Source organism: Macrobrachium rosenbergii, chromosome 36 (genome assembly GCF_040412425.1).
Source record: "Macrobrachium rosenbergii isolate ZJJX-2024 chromosome 36, ASM4041242v1, whole genome shotgun sequence".
Lineage (NCBI taxonomy): Eukaryota > Metazoa > Arthropoda > Malacostraca > Decapoda > Palaemonidae > Macrobrachium > Macrobrachium rosenbergii.
Window position 1 is genome coordinate 7,484,835 of NC_089776.1, and position 20,188 is coordinate 7,505,022.

Genomic DNA, 20,188 nt, shown 5'->3' on the forward strand with positions numbered 1-20,188 from the left:
AGAAGCACCAGAGGGCCTGGTGTGGTGACAGTGGCTTTGTGTTAGATTAGGTCGTTGTTTGCTTTACCAATCATGCTGCATCCCAGGGACGTGTTAAACATATCCCTATGGCTTATATACATTTTAAAGATGGGTTTGTTGAAAGCTGCATGCTTTTGTTGCATCCAAATGCTTGTCAGTGTCCTGTTGTCATGGTAGAAATTTAGTTTCTATCCACTTGCTCATGCTGCCTGCTAGAGCCAAGACTTGGAATGCATCTTAGTAATGCTGAGCATTTCTAGATATAGAAAGTTATTCATAATGAGACGTTTGTTTTTCAAATATTATTTTTCAAAGGAGGTAAAAAGGAAACATTATATATGCATATAAATTGTGTTTATTTATGTATGTATGTATGGATGTATGAAAAAATTACCCTTGGTAACATTTGTATGATTAAGGTATTTTGTGTCAATGCGATATCATTCAGGTGTTGTGTTCAATGTGAGTGATTATTTTATATACTGTACTGTATCTTTCTTTTGTAGGAAACAAATTCTCCAAATTATTATTGTTAAAATCTTGTCCAAATGTCAGATTGAGGATTTATATCAAAAGGCACAAGAGTGTGGTTGTTAGGTCATCAGGTTAAGGACAGGAGGAGTCAGTTTTGTTTCACTTCGCAGTTTTGTTATATGAAAAATTTTCGTATACTGTATATACAGTACATTATGCACATGTAGCAAGCACACACACCACACACACACAGATACCCACACACATGCACAAACACACACACACACACATGCACAAACACACGCACACACACATATATATATATATACCAGGCAGTCCCCGGTTAACGGCAGGTTTTCTGGCTGAGTGCTGCTAACCCCACTTAACGGTGCCGTTAACCGGAGATCAGCACCGAAATCCCCACTTAACAGCGCTGTTAACCGGAGATCGGTTCTGAAATCCACTTAATGTCCCTGTTAACTGGAGATTGGCGCTGTTAACCGGAGATCGGCATGGAAAATCTGGTTAACAACATTGCTAGCTGCGCCAGAACAACGAAACGCAATTAACTGACACTGCCGGTAGGACTGCCTTTATATATATATATATATATATATTTATATATATATATATATATATATATATATATATATATATATGTATATATATATATATATATATGTGTGTGTGTGTGTGTGTGTGTGTGTGTGTGTTCAATTTGAAGGCATTTACTTTATGACATATGTAAGCTTTTTGCAAGAATCCTTGTTTTTTTGGAGGTTTTCTAATTCTTATGGGTTAGTACTCTTGAAAAATGTACAGACTAATTTCTTCCATTTATTGTTTATTTTTTCTTTTTGTCTTTACCGTGAGAATTGTTCTGCCAACCTGTGGCATTTTCAAGTAATTTTTATCTTACAGTCTGGAATGACAACATTCTTGTCCCGTAACACAGGTGGAAAAGTACACAAAAGTGACCTGACCTTCAGACCAATTGTAGAGATTGATCATGGGATTAACAAATGAACCACTTTTTTGGAATTGGGGTTTTATTTACATTGTGCATATATGGAAGGAGAATATACAATTATAAAAATACAGTATGTCTAACTATACAGATTACATAGTTAATGCTTATGGTATTTACGTAAAATTGTTTATATGATATAAAGGTATATATTTGTCAGTTATTTGAAAGCTCTTTTTAGTTTTCTGTTAAAGAAAACCATTGTGCCGGCTTTGTCTGTCCGTCCACACTTTATTGTGTCCACTCTTTTTTTCTTCTGCCCTCAGATCTTAAAAACTACTGAGGTTAGAGGGCTGCAAAGTGATATGTTGATCATCCACCCTCCAATCATCAAACATACCAAATTGCAGGCCTCTAACCTCAGTAGTTTTTATTTTATTTAAGGTTAAAGTTAGCCATAATTGTGCTTCTGGCAGCGATGTAGGATAGGCCGCCAACTGGCTGTGGTTAAAGTTTCATGGGCCGCAATTCATGCAGCATTATACCGAGACCACCAAAAGATAGATCTGTTCTCGATGGCCATGATTATAAGCTGTAGCAGGTGTACAGAAAGTTCGATTGCTCCACAGAAACTGCAGCGCATATTTTACTTGTTTTTACATTAATTAAAAAATTTGATCAATCTTATCCAGTCATAATTGTTTAACAATTCTATATTCTCTTTTCCACATTTGAATGCTGCACCTAAAGCTCTGAGCAAAAAAAAAAAAAGCAGTTAATCACTTAATCGGTATACAGGTCCGAAGGCCAAGTCACTCTGATGCACTTTTTCTTCTACACAATGAGAGAAACAAGATTGAAACTATAGATTTTAAATAAGCTAGGAGTGGCTTTAAAATGTCACAGATTGGCAAAGTGGCTATTGTTACAAAATATGATTAGTGAAAGGAAGAAGTGTGCATGTTTTTCCTCTGAAACTGATGCATGAGAATCAGAAAAAAACTGGCTGTACAAGAATACTACAAAAAGCTTGTTGATGCCTCTTACCTTTGAGAAAAATTATGTTAGGAAAAAATCTTTTCCCTAATAGCATATAAATACAACAGGTTTTGACAAATGAAAACTATTTTTGGTAGCCGCTGTAAAATCTCAAAGGAGTCACCTTTATGGTCCTTCCAGGGGCTTCATAAGACAGATGAATAACTATCAAAGCATTTTCTCATAGTTGGTCCTAGCCAGAATAGCGCCCATTGATACATTGGTGCAATATAAAAGGACTCAAGGCAGGAGGACACTCTCCCCTGCCTACAGTGATTACCCGTGTCTCCACTCACCCTTGTCACACATAGAAAGTGCATGAGTCAGCTATGTTTGCCACTGTTCACTAGGTCTATGAAAGAAAATGCCTACCACAGATTCCCATGCCTTCTTGTCATGGAAAACAGGCCAGTTTGAGGACTCACAGCAGCTACCAAAAATAGGTTTTTCCTATATCGTAACCTGTTTTTTGTTAGTGTAGCTGCTGTTTGTCCTTAAGGAGCATATAAAAGAAATTGACAGATGGCAAAATGGGCTAGTTATTGATTAAGGAATCCCAAACAACCTGGACAAAAAACTGGTCCCATGAGTAATTAAAACCCTTCTTTTATTTAGGATATCCCTTAAATATGTTGAGGTGGATGCAAGATAACTGCTCCTCCCCGACAATTGTCATAGTAAGTTGTTAAAAAGGACCATCAGGGAAGGTAGTGGTGTCATCAAGGTACCTGAATGGACTAGATTAGTCATGATGTTTTATCTGTAATATTGAGTTCCTGCAGAAGAGTAGGGGATTTCCTCTTCAAGGGATCCACATTCTTGGCTGGAAATAATGGGCTAAAGGGCTCAGTTAGTGATGTGAACGATGAAGTTTTGTCCCTGTGTAAGAGAGCCAAGTTTGCAGATCCTTTTTCTGACACAAAGATGATCAAGAAACCTGCCTTCTGGAGCATGTGGGTTGTGGTCATTATACTCTATCACTGTGTCAACAGACACTATCCTGGCCAAGACCAACTATGAGAGAATTGTCTGGTATTGGTTAGTCATCTTACGGAACCCCAGGTGATACCCACAAGGGTAACCCCTCTGAAGTCAAACAGCAACTACGTTATAAAATATGTAAATTCCTGTTGCTCCATTAGTTCAATAGTTTATTAAAGGAAATTTAGTAAAAAGCACTTGCTTGTAATGTCGATTTTTGAATGGCTGTTGGCATAAATTGAGGTAGCAAAAGTAATAGTTGCTAGGGGTGGTGGAAAGAACTGACAACTGATTGAGTAGCATGTCATCAGAAAGCATGCGGAGACAGATGTTTCCCCAAGTGTCAGAATAAATCTAGGAGGATTTCAAAATTTCATTGGAGAATTTTGTTGGCTGTAACCAACTTTAAGTTAGGTGAAGAAGGGGGTTGCATTCATAATTTCATAGTTTTCAGTCTTAAAATTACTATTTTATAAAGAATTACTTTGCAACAAAGCATGGGAGTATGTATAGGTATGTTTGATTTGTGTGTGCTTTTGTTAGGTGATATTTAGTTCAGGTTATATATTCATTTACTGATTATATTTATATATAAGGAACTCTTTCCTTTGAATACTTTAGTGGTTGTGACACCAGATTTCAACATGAGATTAATTTTTTACTTATACTGTTCCTGGTTACATTTGGTCATCTCTGGCTGCACTTATCTTCAAAGCCAGAAAAAAATATTTATATCATTGTCGCTCAGATTTAGTGTTAGATATTTTGTGGAAGATTATGAAAAATTCACCACTGAGAATTTTGTATCAGGACCCAAAGTATTAGTGCTACTTTTTCTACCTGCATTTTGTATAGTGTCCAGACTAAAATTCAAATTGACATTGACAGTTGTAACATGAACAGAAGGTAGAATATGATAAAGAATATTCAAAGAAAAAACCTTCTGTCCAAGTGTTGGATCTGATAGCAACCTTATATAAGACAAAAGATGAGAAAATAAGAAGAGTCATTATTATGCATTATTATATATATGGTACAGATTCTGAAACTGATGATTCTGAGTTGCAAGACTTACCTGTTTGAAAAGGCACTGTAGGTTATCTGAGGGAGGAAATCAGGGTAATGTGTGATGAGATTTTAGATTATAGGTTAGGATTCAGTTTTAAGGAAGCTGTGCCTCCAGATTTTATCAGTTTTGAATATATACAGCACTGAGTTTGATGCTTGACTTCCTATTTCTACTGTAGGTAAGATTTTCTCTCTTAGGGTAATACGGGAAAAATGTAAGTCGGCCTCGCTCAGCATTGCAGCCATAGACTTTGTGAAAAGTTGTGAACTGCGTTGGAAATGGGGCCCTAAAATTAATTCCAGGTATTCAAAAGCATATTATTCTCATTTAGAAATGCATTTCTTTGACTGAGTCCCCTGCAGAAAGAAAAGGTGAAGAAAATATGATAGCTGTTATGGGCAAGCAGTAATCTTCTAAGAAAATTGAAAACTACTCCACTGCATGGGTGATGCCATTCTTAAATGCTGCATGGTTCTTGATGAAACTGCAGCCCATTTGTTTTCCAGTAACCACCTCTTCCCCTTGACTTAAAGGCAGTTGTGACTGGAATACTACTCATAACTTATTCAGTAAGAGTGTTTCCTCCCTGAATTTCAAGATGAGGATGGCATTTATCCTTTTACAAAATTACTGGGAAGGAGGTTATGTTTAATTTCAAGCTTATTGAAGAATCTTCATATTTTAACATCTCACAAGAAGAAGAAGGCTGTGAACTACCCTCCCACCCAAAGGAAAACCCCTAACATGGAAGTGATTCTTTTATAGGATGTTATCTGAGCTAAACTCTCATAAATGAGATAATCATGTTTGCCATGCAAAATCAAGGCCATGAATCTAAAAAGGAAAACAAGGAAGTAACAATATAACCACGTGGTTCTTCCTACAAGAATGTGTAAGGGCGTGACATGAGGGGCTGTTAACCAAGGAGACACTCTTCTGTTTTGAAAGATTTAATGAGCAAGAACAAAGGGGAAAAGGCTAATCAGTCTAAAAGCTAGGGTCTGGAAAAGCTTCTTATTCTTATCAGCTTAATCCCCAGTCGTGTCACTGTTCTTAATGAGCCTTGATTTCGGCAGATGGACAGATGACATTCCCGACTCCAACCCTCCCTGTTTATCCAGGTTTTGGGCCAGTGCTGAGTTAGGCTGGTCCCCCTCCTCCCCTCCCCATTAACAGTTAGGTTAGGCTTATAAAAATTTACGTTCAGCAATTCGTGATGAATAGTGTTGTTGTAAGAAGGAAGTAAGATGAGGGTTTTCGTAATGAATAAATAGTTTAGCTGTAAGGACAGGAATTTTATCCTGAGGGAATCCTTATGGAAATTTAAATCCAAGTAACTTTTTCACCGAATTTTTCAAATAGTTGATATTTTTAGTTACAATAAAAGTGAGGGACAGGAAGTACCCCTTAAATTTATATTGGTTTTATTTGTAAGTGACCTTGAAAGCTACTGTATATGAAGAATATTTTCATCTTAATTTTATCTGTTTTTATTGAAATTTGTATTGCCATTATTTTATTTATTTCAGTTAGCTTTATATTGCACACAAACTAAAAATTATTGGAATTTTTTTTTTAATTTAATGTCAGTTTGTTTATGTTTGTTTTTTAACGAGTTGAAAGAATGCTTATTTTTGGTTTGAGTGACGTTTTTGGTTTGAGTGACAATGTCTGTTTAGAAGTACATTGAAATGCTAAGATTCTTTTATCAAAAGAACTTATACGAAAATGGTTGCAAACGGTATCATGGAAGAAGATTCAGCATAAGGAAACTATAGTAATTATTGTTCTGAAGTTATTACACTAATGAAAACTTTGCAGGTATAAATCTGGGTAGGATAAAAAGAAAGTGCATTTATGGAGAAGCACAGGAAATTTGAGGCTTTGATTAAAGTTTGATAGCTCACCAAAGTGAGTGTCAGTCTGTCTTTAGTGCTCAGATGCCCTGAAGAAGTCAGAGCACTGGAATTATTGCTTTTTCATCACAACCCCTTCACTCATATATGCCCACATTCATGGCCTTCAAATGCCCCCCCAGATATTGCACTCTGTTGCCCAATAAACAGAGGTAGATCAGAAGTAGCATGCACCACCTTGGAACAGCTCCCCATCAATCACCTGTCTCACTGTTTGTGTCTGCAGCATTGTAGGCTGCTGCCAAGAATTTCCCAGGCTGTTTCCTTCACTTCAGGATTGCCAGTATTCGTCGTACTTCCTCGTCAATTCATTTTTTCCCCCTCTGATTCATTCCTTTTCCACCGTCTTTCATTCCTTCACGATCTTTGTCCATTCCTGTATAGCTGTCAGTGATGAAAGTGTTTTACGTTTTGACGGGTAGTTATCTGTTGCCAGTTTCTGTGTGTCCCAATTTTGTGGCTAGCAAGTGGCAGTTGTTAGTAAACTAACCCTTTATTTCCTTTGGCGCTGAAAACCCATCACTTTATGGCTGCTCTCAGGTATGTCAGCTCCCTTTCCAGACATAATAATAAAAGAAGAATCAAGATCACCATCTACACATCTGAAGTTCCTCTGTTAGCAGGAAATAGTCATGTCAAGTGTTTCTGTCGATCTTAGCAGACCTGTTGACTTTGCTTCCTGGAACTTGACCAGTTCTTGCTTTTCCTTTGTTGTTTTTCACTGTTTCAACCTCTGTTATCTTTAAATACCTTACCAGGGGATGATTTTACCCTTATGATTGTATTTTGTGTTCTTTTGGCTTTAATTTGTTTGTTAATTGTAGCTTATTTGAACTTCCCAGTGAGCTTTCTGTTATTGCTGCTGCTCACTGTATGCATCCTTTTTGTTCTGAACAGTCGTTTTGTTCACCTTTTGCACATTAGTTAAGAATTGTTCCTTTTTAACGAATCGTTTGCTTTGTATTTAAGTCAAAATAGTTATGGATTATTTTTTGGCTCATTAATGTCTGCAGGCCCCTTATATCCCTACTTCATCCTCCAGAAGCCTGGTTCCCTGACTGTTTTGGCCTTCTAGTGGACCTCTGGAGAGCCTTTCTTCACTGGAAGAAGCTCCACTGCTGGCTTGAATTTCAGAGATGCCTGAGAGTTGCAGCCTCATTCATATTCATGTGTGGAGGCTCTCCAGCGGGGCCCCATCAGGAGAGGCTCTTCACACCAGGTTGCCATCAAGTGTTACCCGTCTGCCCTCTCAGAGGTATTTAGGATCCCAGCACTGTGCAGTCTTGACCCAGGAACTTGTCACTGCTGTTAAAATGCTTATCTAGTCCTGTATGCGAATTCCTGGTGGATGCTCATCTAAGGGATCTTGCCTAGAAGGCACATAGGAGAGTGAGTGACCTTTGTGCTCTCTGTAGTAAGGTTTCTCACACAAAGAACTGGAAAGTCTTGGCTTTGCCTGTGACTGGTAGACACAGACAACTTTCTCTCAACCTCATATTGCACACTATTATTTCTTCCTTGCCTTTTCAGCTTGGGAACAAGGAAAATATCATTGTTTCCTTGCCACTTAAGACCACAAATTTTATGTAAGACCAAAATTTTTCAAAAGGGGGAAGTAGTTGTTTTTATACATTAATATGTGTATGACAGTGCTGTCTAAAAATACTACTTACTGATTATATCAAATTATTCGAAAGCTTGTGATAACAGTCTTGAACTTGTAGAATCTAGCTTAAAGATTAAGAGTCATGAATTAGTGCTGTGTCTACATCTCTGGCCATAAAAAGAAAAAGGGGAATTTCTTCTGTCATCAGTTATATTCCATAGATGTCTTTAACTCTTGACTTAGCTCATAATCCTTTGACTTGTTCTTATTTGGCCCTGTTGTTGCTGCTGACTAGTTTGTTACGCCCTGTCAAAAGTAGAGGATGTTACGGACTGAGACTCCTCTTCCTCCAAATCTTGGTCACTTATTATGCAGTGAGGTCAGCTGTTGCGTACTAACTTTTATGATGTGATTAAAAATTAACTGGTTTGGTTCACTGTTGTTAAAGTTTTCAACAATACAGTGCAGAATAACAAGGCACTAGAACTCCCTGACTCCTGGACCAAGTTTTTCAATAGTTCACCAGCTTGTGGTCCTTGAGTATCAGAATAGCAGCAAGTTGCTTTCTGCTGGAATCGCCACTCAGTTGGTTGGGAAGTGATGAGTTTTAAGTGCTAAACCAAAACAGAACTTTTTAAAGCAACGTCTAATTTTCTGGTACAAACCCATCACTTTACAAGGAAATTTGGCCTCCTTCCAACTCCACAGAGCTTGTGGACTGATCAGACAACACTTGATGTGTCCATTATCTGCTGATAAAAGGACTTTGAAGCCCAGATATGCAGGTGGCGAGCCAGATTCTCCTTTTTTTAGTGTCAGGAAAGGGAGCAGGTGCATCAGAAGGCAATTATAAAGTTATGGGTTTGTACCGAAAAAATCAATTTTTTTATACATATTTTTCCGAGAACAATGCTCCTTTGCAGCTTTTAGCGATAGTTCCAGTGTCATTTCCTGTTGGTTTTGTATTTTCTTTTAAACTTTCCGTATTGTTTTGATGTGTGTTAAGTTTAGTGCATTTTAAGTTATGTTTAGCACTTTGAAGCTGGTTTACACATGTGTTAGCTAACTTTAGGTTTCATAAATATTTAGCTGTGCTTTAACAAAGAGTAAGTTGGACTGTCCATGCTCGAATTTCAGTTTGTTCATAGCTAACCCATCAGTCATATTGAGCCCAGTGGTTGTCATGTCCCCAGGCATGTCAATTCTAGAGTCTTAACAACTGAAGAGAAAGTAGAGTAACAAGTGGCTATATCTACACTTGCACCTGCGAACTGTAGGTCAGAGGTACACACCTACCCCATTCTATCGCATGTCTTCCTGCTGTGCACTGCAGTAAGAGATTGTCCTCCAGATGTTTGAAATCTACATACATGTATTTTATGGCCATTTTCTTTTCATTTACATGCTGTTTTCCAGCTTTATGATTGACAGCTAATTTCAAACTTATTTCTCCTCATTCTAGGTAATTAGTAAGCCTTGACTTACAGATAGTTGTCATTCTGGCTACCTGTGAGTATTCTGATTTATTTATTACGTCGTTGTTGAATTTTTGCTTTTTTGCTAATGCTGTTTTTGTGTTTTCCATGAATTTCAGCATTGTAAGTGTCAGTTGTGTGTTGTGCTTCTAGTGCTTATTCAATATCCATATTTTGTTGCCTGTGCATATGATTTAAGGTTTGTGAAATGTCATTGTTTTTACTTTGATAACAGTGTTTACGTTTTGGCATTTAGCCTTACCTATTTACAGAAGAATTTTTAAAGTTTAATTAGGTACAGTGTGTCATATTTTTATGTTCAAGTTGGAGATTGACCCTCACTCTCTTTGTTGTGCTTGCGGTAGTGATGGTCTTTCATCAGTACCCTGTGATGTTTGCCAAGACCAATGGTAATGCTGCACAACCAAAAGACTGTGACTGTAAAAGACATGCAGTATGCTGCTGACTTTCTGTAGTCTTCTCTCCCCCTTCTGAATTCTGATTTCTCAGTCAAGGTTAAGGATTATCAGTCTTCTAGTTATGTTTCACTGCCAGCTTCTCAGCTTGTTCAACAAACTTCTCTCCTACCCATTGGCTACTAGCTCATCTCACTGCCATTACTCCCTTCTTTGCTCAACAGTGACTTCTCCGAGTTCAACATATAAACAGCCATCTGGAATGTAACTCGTTTGTAAATAGGGCGGTGTCTAGTATATTGAGCTTCTGTTACCCATTATGCAAATACCTACTGTCAGTTCACCAACATGTTGCTGCCTCAATTCCTCATCTTCTGATGTTGGACCTAGTGTTTGCCCAAAAGCACTACTGTAACGTTATTGCTCTGATGTTGAACCACTTGTTTGCCTGGTTCAGTCATTTTCCCAGCGGCATTGATGATTTTCCTGACTGTCCCCATTTCACCAGCTGTGCCAATTGCTTCATCACCACTTTATGCTGTTGTGGATGTTTTCACAGTTTCTGATAATGTTCCAGTATTTGCATTATTGACAGTTTTGACTGCATTGGCTCCCTTTGTATCAACTCCATTGTGTAGAGTGTTTTTGGCACTTCCCTCTTTTATTTTTTGTTCTTGGGTACATCCAGTACTGCACCCAGGACTCTTGATGCTTCAAAGAAGATGCACATTGGCCCATTACTAGATTTAATATGGTTAGTGAGTTCTCTGGTAAAGATGGAAAGGGTGCAGTGAAGCCAGTGCAAGGGGAAGAGCCCTCTTCAGGTTTTTCTGTTGGATGTGTGATGGTTTTAGCTTCCAGTGATCATAGTAGCCTAAGAAAGAGGCCACTGTTATGGATTTCTGCCAGAAGATCCTTTGCTTAAGTTTAGTAGGATGTTTGGCCTTCCCCTCTCTGCAGATATTTACTTTCAGATGGAAGTTAAGGGATCAGTGAAGCAATTTGATTGCCCCAAGGTTACTCCTTTACCTTACTTGACCTTGTGCTCTTTGCATGTTGATCAGCAGTCTTAGAAGGAGCCCCAGGTAGAGGAAGTTACTTTGCATATTCAAGAAGAACCTGTGGGTGTTGTAGCTTCACGCAAAGCGACTATCCAGCGGAATCTTAGAAGTAAAGGATTTTCCGTTGAAGTCAGCCACTACCTGACTAAGTGGAGTCAAGAAGTTGTCAGTATTCACCATTAAGAGCTAATGCTCCCCCCTCCCAAGTCTTTGAGTTCATAGACCAAATGTGAGTTTTTAGTGGATTAGAGAAGGCTTATCCGCCATTTTGATGAGGTTCCTCAAGGTTCATGGATGCCTCTCAATTGGGACCTTTCAAGTCTCACCAAGCCATATAAAAGCTTTGGCTGGATTTCATCCTGAAGATTGATTTTTTCTTGATTTTGCATCTTTAATGTGTGTAAGCAAGATTCATGCTGTTTCTGCGGAAGTCCTGCAGAGGGGACTGGTTAAGACCTCTAGTTGGCACAATTAGACCTCTTTCTGCATCTTTTCTTTACATATTTTGGATGTACTCTTTTAAAACTGGTATCTTGAAGTGCCAGTCTACCTGTGGAAATTTTGACCTCATATATTCAGTGCGTAAATGGATGGATTAAGTATTTGTTTGAGGCTGTAGTAGCAGTGGACCGAATTTTACCTTTGGTAGAAGGTTTATAGGAATGATCTATTTCATCCTAATGCTCTCACCTTTCATTTATGACATTTGGTAAGTGTCCTCATTTTCCTGAACCAAGCACACCGTACAAATTCATGCATATTACTTCACATTTCAGAGATGCTTGTCATTACTTACCACAACCACCCGAGTTGCCAGAGCTTTTGGCATATCATGGTTTCCTAAAGTCTGTATCACAACTCGGGCATTCAGCAGCTTGGCCCTCCCAGACAAATTGTGATTCATGCATACACGAGTGATGGGGGCATGATAAAACAAACTGAATTTTTATAGAACAATATTAGTTTGTTCATACAAACCCATCACCCAGACAATTGATTCCCTTCCCCAACCCCTCTGATCTAGCAGCCTCATATCTACACTACACAACTGATGGGTATGTGAGGCTACAGTTGGCGCATATGCCGTGCTTCTACTATCGATCTTCACCTGTCTGTTAGACAAAAGAATGCAGTGTCTGGGGGCATTTGAAGACCACAGTTGTGGCCATATATGAGTGAAGGTTAATTGATTTTCATACTATCCTGTAAAAAAAAAAAAACAGCAGTACTATGTGTTGAATTCAACATGAGCAAGAGGCTGATGTGAATCTAAGTTTTCCTGGAGAGCTGACTGTATAGGTTCCAAACTCATATACTTTTTAATACATTTATTTTGATATTCAGGCAAAGATCATAGATTGTGAAATTGTGCTCAGGTATTATTAGCTGTTTCATAAGAAAGGATTCAAACTGATGAATGATGTAAATCTCCAGATTTATAATGTGCAGTAGAATTTAGGAACCACTTGTAGTATAATGTTAATGCAATTGATAATGTAAGGTACTTCACTGATACCATGAAAGAGGGAAGAGGATGGAGTCGATTGATTCGTTGATATCACTTTTGTACAGCATATGTGATTAATGTGTTGATCTGTCACCTTATTCATTTCAGCAAGCATACCATGCAACAGCCGTAATCCGCCAAATGAGACTGTTGGCACTAAGCAGTCATCGTGAGAAGAAACTTAGTGAATCCAGTGACACAAATGCCAACACCACTCCTGCACCACCAGCCACAACTACCACCACCATCACCAAAGCACCAACAGAAAATGCCCACTAGTTTTGTTTTTCTCTTTCTTTCTACTTAAATGTGGTATGGTTAGGCTGTCCTTAGTTTGTAACTGAATTTTTGAAGGTATGGTTATAAAGGGTTTCGTTAGATATGCCATTTGTATAAATGTGCTTAACAGTATATACATACATAATACATATACATTTAGACTGCAGATTTCTAGATACATTTAGAGTTGATTATGACTCTACTATTAATGTTACCTAAGCCTGTGGCTTAATTCTACCATTGTTTTACTCTGAGTACATTCCTTTTCCTTGAGCCTTTGCTTCAAGTTTCCAAAATCCATTTCGGTTAACTATTTTCAAAGAAGAGTAACATAAGATTGACAGATACATTGTAAGTCATTTTTAAGTTTGAAAGTATTGACAACAGTACAAAATGCTGCATAAACAGAATAATATACAGTAATTACCAGACAAATTGAAATTGTATAGCGACACTGTGACACTTTAGCGCGTAAAGCCACAAGTAATTCCAGTAGCAGTTATTGTGATGTGAACATTCCATAACTTAATTTCACTAGGGGAACTTTCACTATTGCCTTTAGTGCCTGTGCCAAGAGAGTTAGTCAATGCTTACCATTTTGCAGAGGGTCAACATTCGTATTTTGTTGATAGTACCTCACTGCCCAGTTCTTCTTGACAGTCTTAGGAATGCCGATGCTTGTCAGTCGAATAGTGGTTTATGACATTCCTCAACAGCTGTTTGTTTATGCATGTTGTTTTTCATTTGTTTCTCCGTTTGCTTGGTACCATTTGTTGTTGTCATTTAGGTACGAGTATTAATACAGTACCGATAAATTCTTTTGGTATATGATTGGCAGCGTTATCCTCGTGCTTTTTTCACTGCCACTCAGAATGAATTAAATCTAGCTGAGTAAAGAGAGAGGAGGCAGGTAAACTAGGTCATCCCTCTTCCTTGCTAGCAATAAACAATGAAAGAAGTGTACTCCATTTTAGAAACAGTCAACATGAAATTAAACACTCTCAGATCAACATGCCTATTTACTCGTTTTAATGAGCACATTACTTTTATGATGCAGATTGTATTAGTAATTATGGTAGGCTAGACTAATTCCAATTTTTCATATTTAAGAAAAAAAGGTGACTACAGTGAGATGATATAAAATTTTAGTGCATTTCTTTTCTTGCATATTGTTGGCAAGACAGAGGGGAGTCTTTATTTGATTCTTCTCGTGTGACAGTGAATTTTAAAGATCATGAGAGTCTTTTGTTCCATCACATACGAAATTGATTATTGGTTTCTGTATTGATTCAGGTTTCTGAGAACCTAGGCACATTTACTTAAAAACTGTGGAGATCTTGGGGTTCAACTTCGTGCAGTTACTGATGATGAAATTCACTGCAAAAGCATGTTTGATTCATTTGATTGCAGCGCAGAGGGATGTAGTCTTGATAATGAAAGCATATAATTTGATAACCTTGCTCATATGTGTGGTTGACTATTATCTTTCAAATGTGAATTCATGCAAGCACTGTCTTATATTTCACATGCAGTAGGGGTTATAGATAGAAAATTTTTGCCTATCTAGTCTGCTTCCATTAGCGTTGTGTTGTGACATTGTAGTCATATGATGAGGTGCATAATTTAATATTTTAACCAATTGAGTTACACATTGCAAACTATTTTGTCTCCAATCAGGCTACAAAACCCTCTCCGAGATATTTTGTTCCACTGAAAAGTTATGATACAGGTTTTTATTTCTGTTTTATTATCTTCCTGAGACATCTCTTGGTGATATAGTATGTGTCAATGAAGTATAAAGTGTTCTACCCTAACGTACAATAGGCATACAAAGTATCAACACCCTTCCCATAAAATTTTGGACACTTTGTAAGTTCAAAAAAATTGGCAACGTTGCTCTTACAGCGATATCAGCACCAACGACACATCTCTCCATTCAGTCAACCATGTGCTGAGTAAGTGTGTGCATTCATTTCATCAAACTGTCTTGCATTCCAGAAGGCAGTTGGTAGCGTAGGCCTGGTCTTTATATTATGCCTTCGTCCTTGTTAATCACTATTATTATCATTGTTTGTTGCTGTGACTGGTAACTGTCATTTATAGTTAATAACGCGACAGTTTCAATAAAGAGTAGCTGCCCATATTGTCCATCTTGTTTTTCAGAAGGTTGAACTGATCTGATGATAACTGCTGAACAGGAATGATTCTATAAAAGGCGTAAGACTAATGATTTTCTCTTTATTTTTTAGAAACTCAAAAAGACCAAACAGATGCTAAACACTATAAATTATTTAAAGTAGCATATACATTTTGTTTATAGCAGAACAGAAACTTTGAGCCAACAATGAAAAAATTTTTCAGAGTTTCACTCTACAAATGATTTCTTCCACCCAAGAATACAAAGAGAGAAATTGATTTTCACACATAAGACCTCGAACCAAAGAAGAAAAATGGAATAATTTGATCGACTTAAGTAAGAAGTAAAGTGTATGTTACAAGGTGGTATGATGAATGAGACTCAGCCTGACCATTTTATGGTTTATTACAAAAGTGCAAAATTGATTTTTTTATAACCACCATTATTATCAGTCATATTATTACATCTCTTAGAGATGGACTCAGCCAACATTTCACAGATGTATGGGAAATTAATTTACCCTTTCGAGTGCCCACACTTTCCTAGCATAACTTAAATTTTCTATAAATAGGTAGCCAAGGTTTAGCTGAATTCATGGATGCAGTCCAGCCTAGGGTAGCTAATGGTCACACCCTGGGACGCAAGAACAGTTAGGCATCACGAAGGTATTATGAAATAGGCTATAAATTATTTACAAGCAGAAGAATGAACTAGATTTTATTTGAACTTCTTTCATGATAACGATAATGGCGGCTCATCAAGTGTAAACACAATGGTCCCGTTATTTTTGGAGTCTTTAAATTAGGTTTTAAATTGTATTGTAACTATATTCTCTATTTATTGCATCAATTTTTTATGGTATTTTATGATTTTATATTTTTATTTTTATTAAATTAATATAAAGTGAATGTTGAAATACACATATTTATTTAACTAGAGTTTGTCAAGTTTTATTACTTTTAACTCTAGCAAACTTTTTCTATTTATTTTACTATTTAATGTGTTTATTTGATATAATGAGTTATGTAAAATTCTATCTGAAGAATTTCCATAATACATTGTATCAAGACCCTACAGTAATTACTTTTACAATCATTATCAAATGTGTAATATAAATTTATCTCTATAATGATAATAATAATGAACTGATTTCATAACTAACCAAATAGAACACATTGGCAAAGTCATTAATGATCAAAACATGTTTTCAGTCTAGCCTGAAGATGCATAACATAGGTGTGTGTGTGTGTTAAACAGGTAACTATCATTTTGTCAAGTGGAATAGTTACAAAAAAAAATACCATACATTTCAAAGCCGTAAATGCATTAAAATTGAATTCAGCGATGTTGACGTTCGTAACACTTCGTGAAAAAGATTGTATTGCTGAATCAGCTGCTCAGAAGTAAACAAAAAGAGTCCCAGTATCATCTGATAGGTTTTTATTTTTGCTTTTAGTTTTTTATTTGATCTGCAGTATATTTGATTATAAAAAATAAATTGATTATATTGTGTTTCATTTTCAGTGCACCGTGATATTTATATATATATTGTGTTCATTTTTAAGCAGCTGTTGATTTATATCATTGTCTGATTCCATTTTGTAAAAAAAACATTCCTGTTTCTTATTTCTGTGATCATTGTTCTATTTTTAGTTTTCTGTATACCAGTACAGTATTTGTCATTTATTTTTTATCTATTGTTTTTTTATTTTTTATAAGTGTTAGTCACAAATCAAGGAAAGTTTGGAAACATCCAAGGTGTTACAGTAATTGTCTCTTGATTTATTTATTTCTTCATAACAAACACTTGTCTTGGTGTCAGTTACACCACCCTCAGTTTGAGGCTACGATTGAATCTGCTTTCTGAGTCCAGTCATACCGTCCTTAAACTTTTCATGGTAGCACTTTTAGTGGCGGAATTTCTGTTGAAATGGTTTTCGCGCTTTGCTCTCTTTAACGCAAGCTCATTGCTGACTTCACTGGTTAAATTTTTCATGCATTTTATCGTTGTAAAAGGGCTCTTGGCAGGTGAAGTATTACATAAGATATTGTAGGTACCTTTTGTTACGAAGTTTTCATGCGTAATTAGAAAAAGATATGATATAAACAAAATTAGCCCTGTATGTGGTCATATCTAACTCTCTGTATCTGTTCCTGCATTTTAAAACACACAAACACATGCATACACATAAATACACATAACCACCCATACACTCACACAAACTTTATATATATATATATATATATACACACACACACATATACCTACACTACAAAAATCATCTTGAAATTGCTGGTAAATGAATCAGTCACAAGCTGATAATGTCTTCTAGATAGTTAGATCATTCTTGAGCCCTGAAATTGGATTAGTATACTCCATGTCAGTCAGCCTTGTGATGGAAGGCTGTTACATCATGAAATTTAGCTTGTCCACTGGTGTAGTGGTTAGTGTCGAGTCATGCCACTCAGAAGTCATGGGTTCTCGTGTCCCCCAGGGCGATGTAAAATCACTGGCTCTGTATCATGATCAGTTACTGCTGCAATGTGGGGTCTGTGGTGGGAGGTTGAAACCAACATCCTTTGGAAGCTTAAATTTCAAGTCAGTGGCCCCTTTGGTGTACTTGTTCCATGTGAATTGGTTTCTTCTACGCATCAACAGCAATACCAAAGACTCAAAGTGGCTGTGTGAGCACCAGACCTGAGGTATGTCAATAGAGGAATTGCCCTCAATGTCTTCTGTCTAGGTAAAAAACTAAAAAAAGTCTGTCTAAAAAGATGTGTTCATAAATGTCTTATTCTTGAAGGGAAAACATACCTTGAAGAGAAAGTGCTGACTCTCCAGGTCTTCCTCATTAAAATAGACAATGCTCCTTTGTTGCAGACCCTGACTAGGCTCATGAATGTATGAAAAGCTTCACAATTGCAGATGCAGTTGTTCCCAGAGAAGAGACTGTAGGTGCTATAATGCAAGAGACACTGAATTCATGTTGGAAGCTATTTTGAAGTGACAGTCAGTAACTAAAACCCACGAAGACTTGATTATATTTCGAAAGTTTTTCAGCAAGGGTCAAGTGTTGATGGGATGGCACGCCCTTGTCGCCTGAGAAATAGCAAAATGCTTGCAGTCATTGCATCACTAGTTTGATGAGGTAAACTTCCTCTCACTGTGATTTTTATACACTAATTGCAGTTGTGAGCTTGGGTTTTCAGTGCCTGAAGTTCCTCAGCCCTCAACCTTCTCAACTCCTGTCATTGAGCCTCCTCAAAGCTTCAGTGTCTGCAAAGGGGATCCTGGTTATTACTCTGTGTAAGGAGGGACAGAATAAGTTTATATTTTCTGTATATTAGTTAATATGTTTAGTTTTTATTTCAGATCATGAATATACAGTTTATAATTCTTGGATAAAAGAAAATGTTAGGTTGTTGCGTTACTGATCGTGCAGTTTAGGTTACAGTGGTGCACAAGTACTCCTTTTATAGATCTGAGTGAAACATCCCAAAGGACTGAATGATCCAGAAACTATTAATAATTTGCATTGTTTAGATAACAAGTTAGGATAATATTAATTTAAGTCCAGATCCATATGTTCTTGATCCCATTCTGCACAAGGTGTTTGAGGTAGGTTTCAAAGAGAAACTAAAGAATGTCTTCAGAATTCTTGTTGATGTTCTTGCCTTTCTAATTCAGTATATGGGTTAATCCATGATATTTTTCCAGTGGAAACATAACCTCTAATAACACAATGACAGTTGTTAATTATATATAAAGATATATTTATATATACAGTATATATTTATGAAGTACAGTATTTTTACCAGACCACTGAGTCAGGCTCTTAAAATCTCATAAGGTTTTATACAAGATTTTTTTTCTTAGATAAGTGATGAAAAATGGAGCAGAATTTGTTCATCCAGGTTTGTAGGAGCTAGTGATGTTTCATGAATGTGAAAGGGTTGGGGAGGAAATCATTTGGGGCTGAAGGAATGGTGTATTGAACGTTTTGTATTTCCATCACATCACCGTGCAAGGTACGCAGTAGGCAATACCCCTTACAGCAGGAAAGTGATCCTTAAAGTGGTAAAAAGGAAACCCTAACAGTTTTGGTGTCTTAATTGGCAGAAGCTAATGAAGACTGATGAGGCCCAGACACATTGCAATCATGGACGGCAATATAGCAAAAGGTCTGGGATGACAAAGTAAAAGAAAGTGTTAGAATGAATAGTTCCAAAGATTCTTTATTCATAATGGAAGGGGAGGAGTTCTCAAGGACACTTGCCATAATCCAAAATATATAACGCTGATATTGTTGTAATAGGGATGATTTCCGAATGGCAATAAAATTGTAAGCAACTGGGATCTGTGGAAGCCTTGAGGTATTGAAATAAAAACCCATCAGTGGCAATACACTGTAGTGTTAAAATGCACAGGGAAATGAATGTCGAGGGGGAAACAGATATAAAGCATACCAGAATTGAAGAAGAATATGGAGTCCTGACAAGAATCATTAATTCCCTATTTACTGTACTTAGGCAAGCATAAAGAAGTGTACTTAGTCTAACTGAAGCAAAACTAGACATTCTTAGATTACTAAGAATGATACTTGAAGTAAGGCATGCCCTTAAATACTCAAAAGTCGAAACATGAGTATCGACACCTATTCTGAGGTGTTATAGAAGTTGTGCCTGGCCAGACTTGGTACCTCAATCTATGTATAGATCACTCTCAGGAGATTAAATTTGGAATATGGGCACATTAACAATAGCCTTTAGTTAGAAGTGAGAAGATTACAGTCTTTGTAAAGATACTATAATCATGAATCTGCAATTTGCATAAAATGTATATTGCATAGATGGACTGATTGATTAATGAAATCAGACTGTCAAGCCAAACACTGGGGCAATTTTGACCATTCAGCACTTAAGAGAAACAAATTCTCTGAATGTCAAATAAAGAATCTGGGTTAAAGCCAGGCAGTGGTGTTTGTTAACGAGCACTTGAAAAGGTTCACCAGGTACTTGAGTTTGTGGGGTATCTGGGTATTCTGGCTTGGTACTATCTCGGATGAATTTTCCAGCTACACGTTGAGATCTAATTGCTTTCCTTGAAGGCTGACTGACCGTTTGACAAATTTTTTGACAAATATTGGCTAGACCTACTGTGCAACAGAGAAAACAGATACCTGTTTACCCAAGCTTCTGACTGATTCTGATAGCAATTACATGCAGTGTGTGTGTGTTTGC

General features: G+C 37.0%; 1 protein-coding gene across 8 annotated transcripts in view; it reads left to right on the plus strand.

Annotated features, from left to right (window-relative positions):
• The window catches only part of CaMKI (Calcium/calmodulin-dependent protein kinase I), a 154,420-nt gene extending 137,968 nt beyond the window's left edge, over positions 1-16,452 (plus strand). For 6 of the 8 annotated variants that reach the window (XM_067134488.1, XM_067134489.1, XM_067134490.1 and 3 more), the window contains one exon: positions 12,640-16,452. In XM_067134488.1, the coding sequence (XP_066990589.1) occupies positions 12,640-12,704 (65 nt within the window). In that variant the 3' untranslated portion in view covers positions 12,705-16,452. The remainder of the gene's footprint in view (positions 1-12,639) is intronic. The other 2 variants (XR_010858409.1, XR_010858410.1) reach the window with 1 other exon arrangement.
• Positions 16,453-20,188: the final 3,736 nt, after the last annotated feature.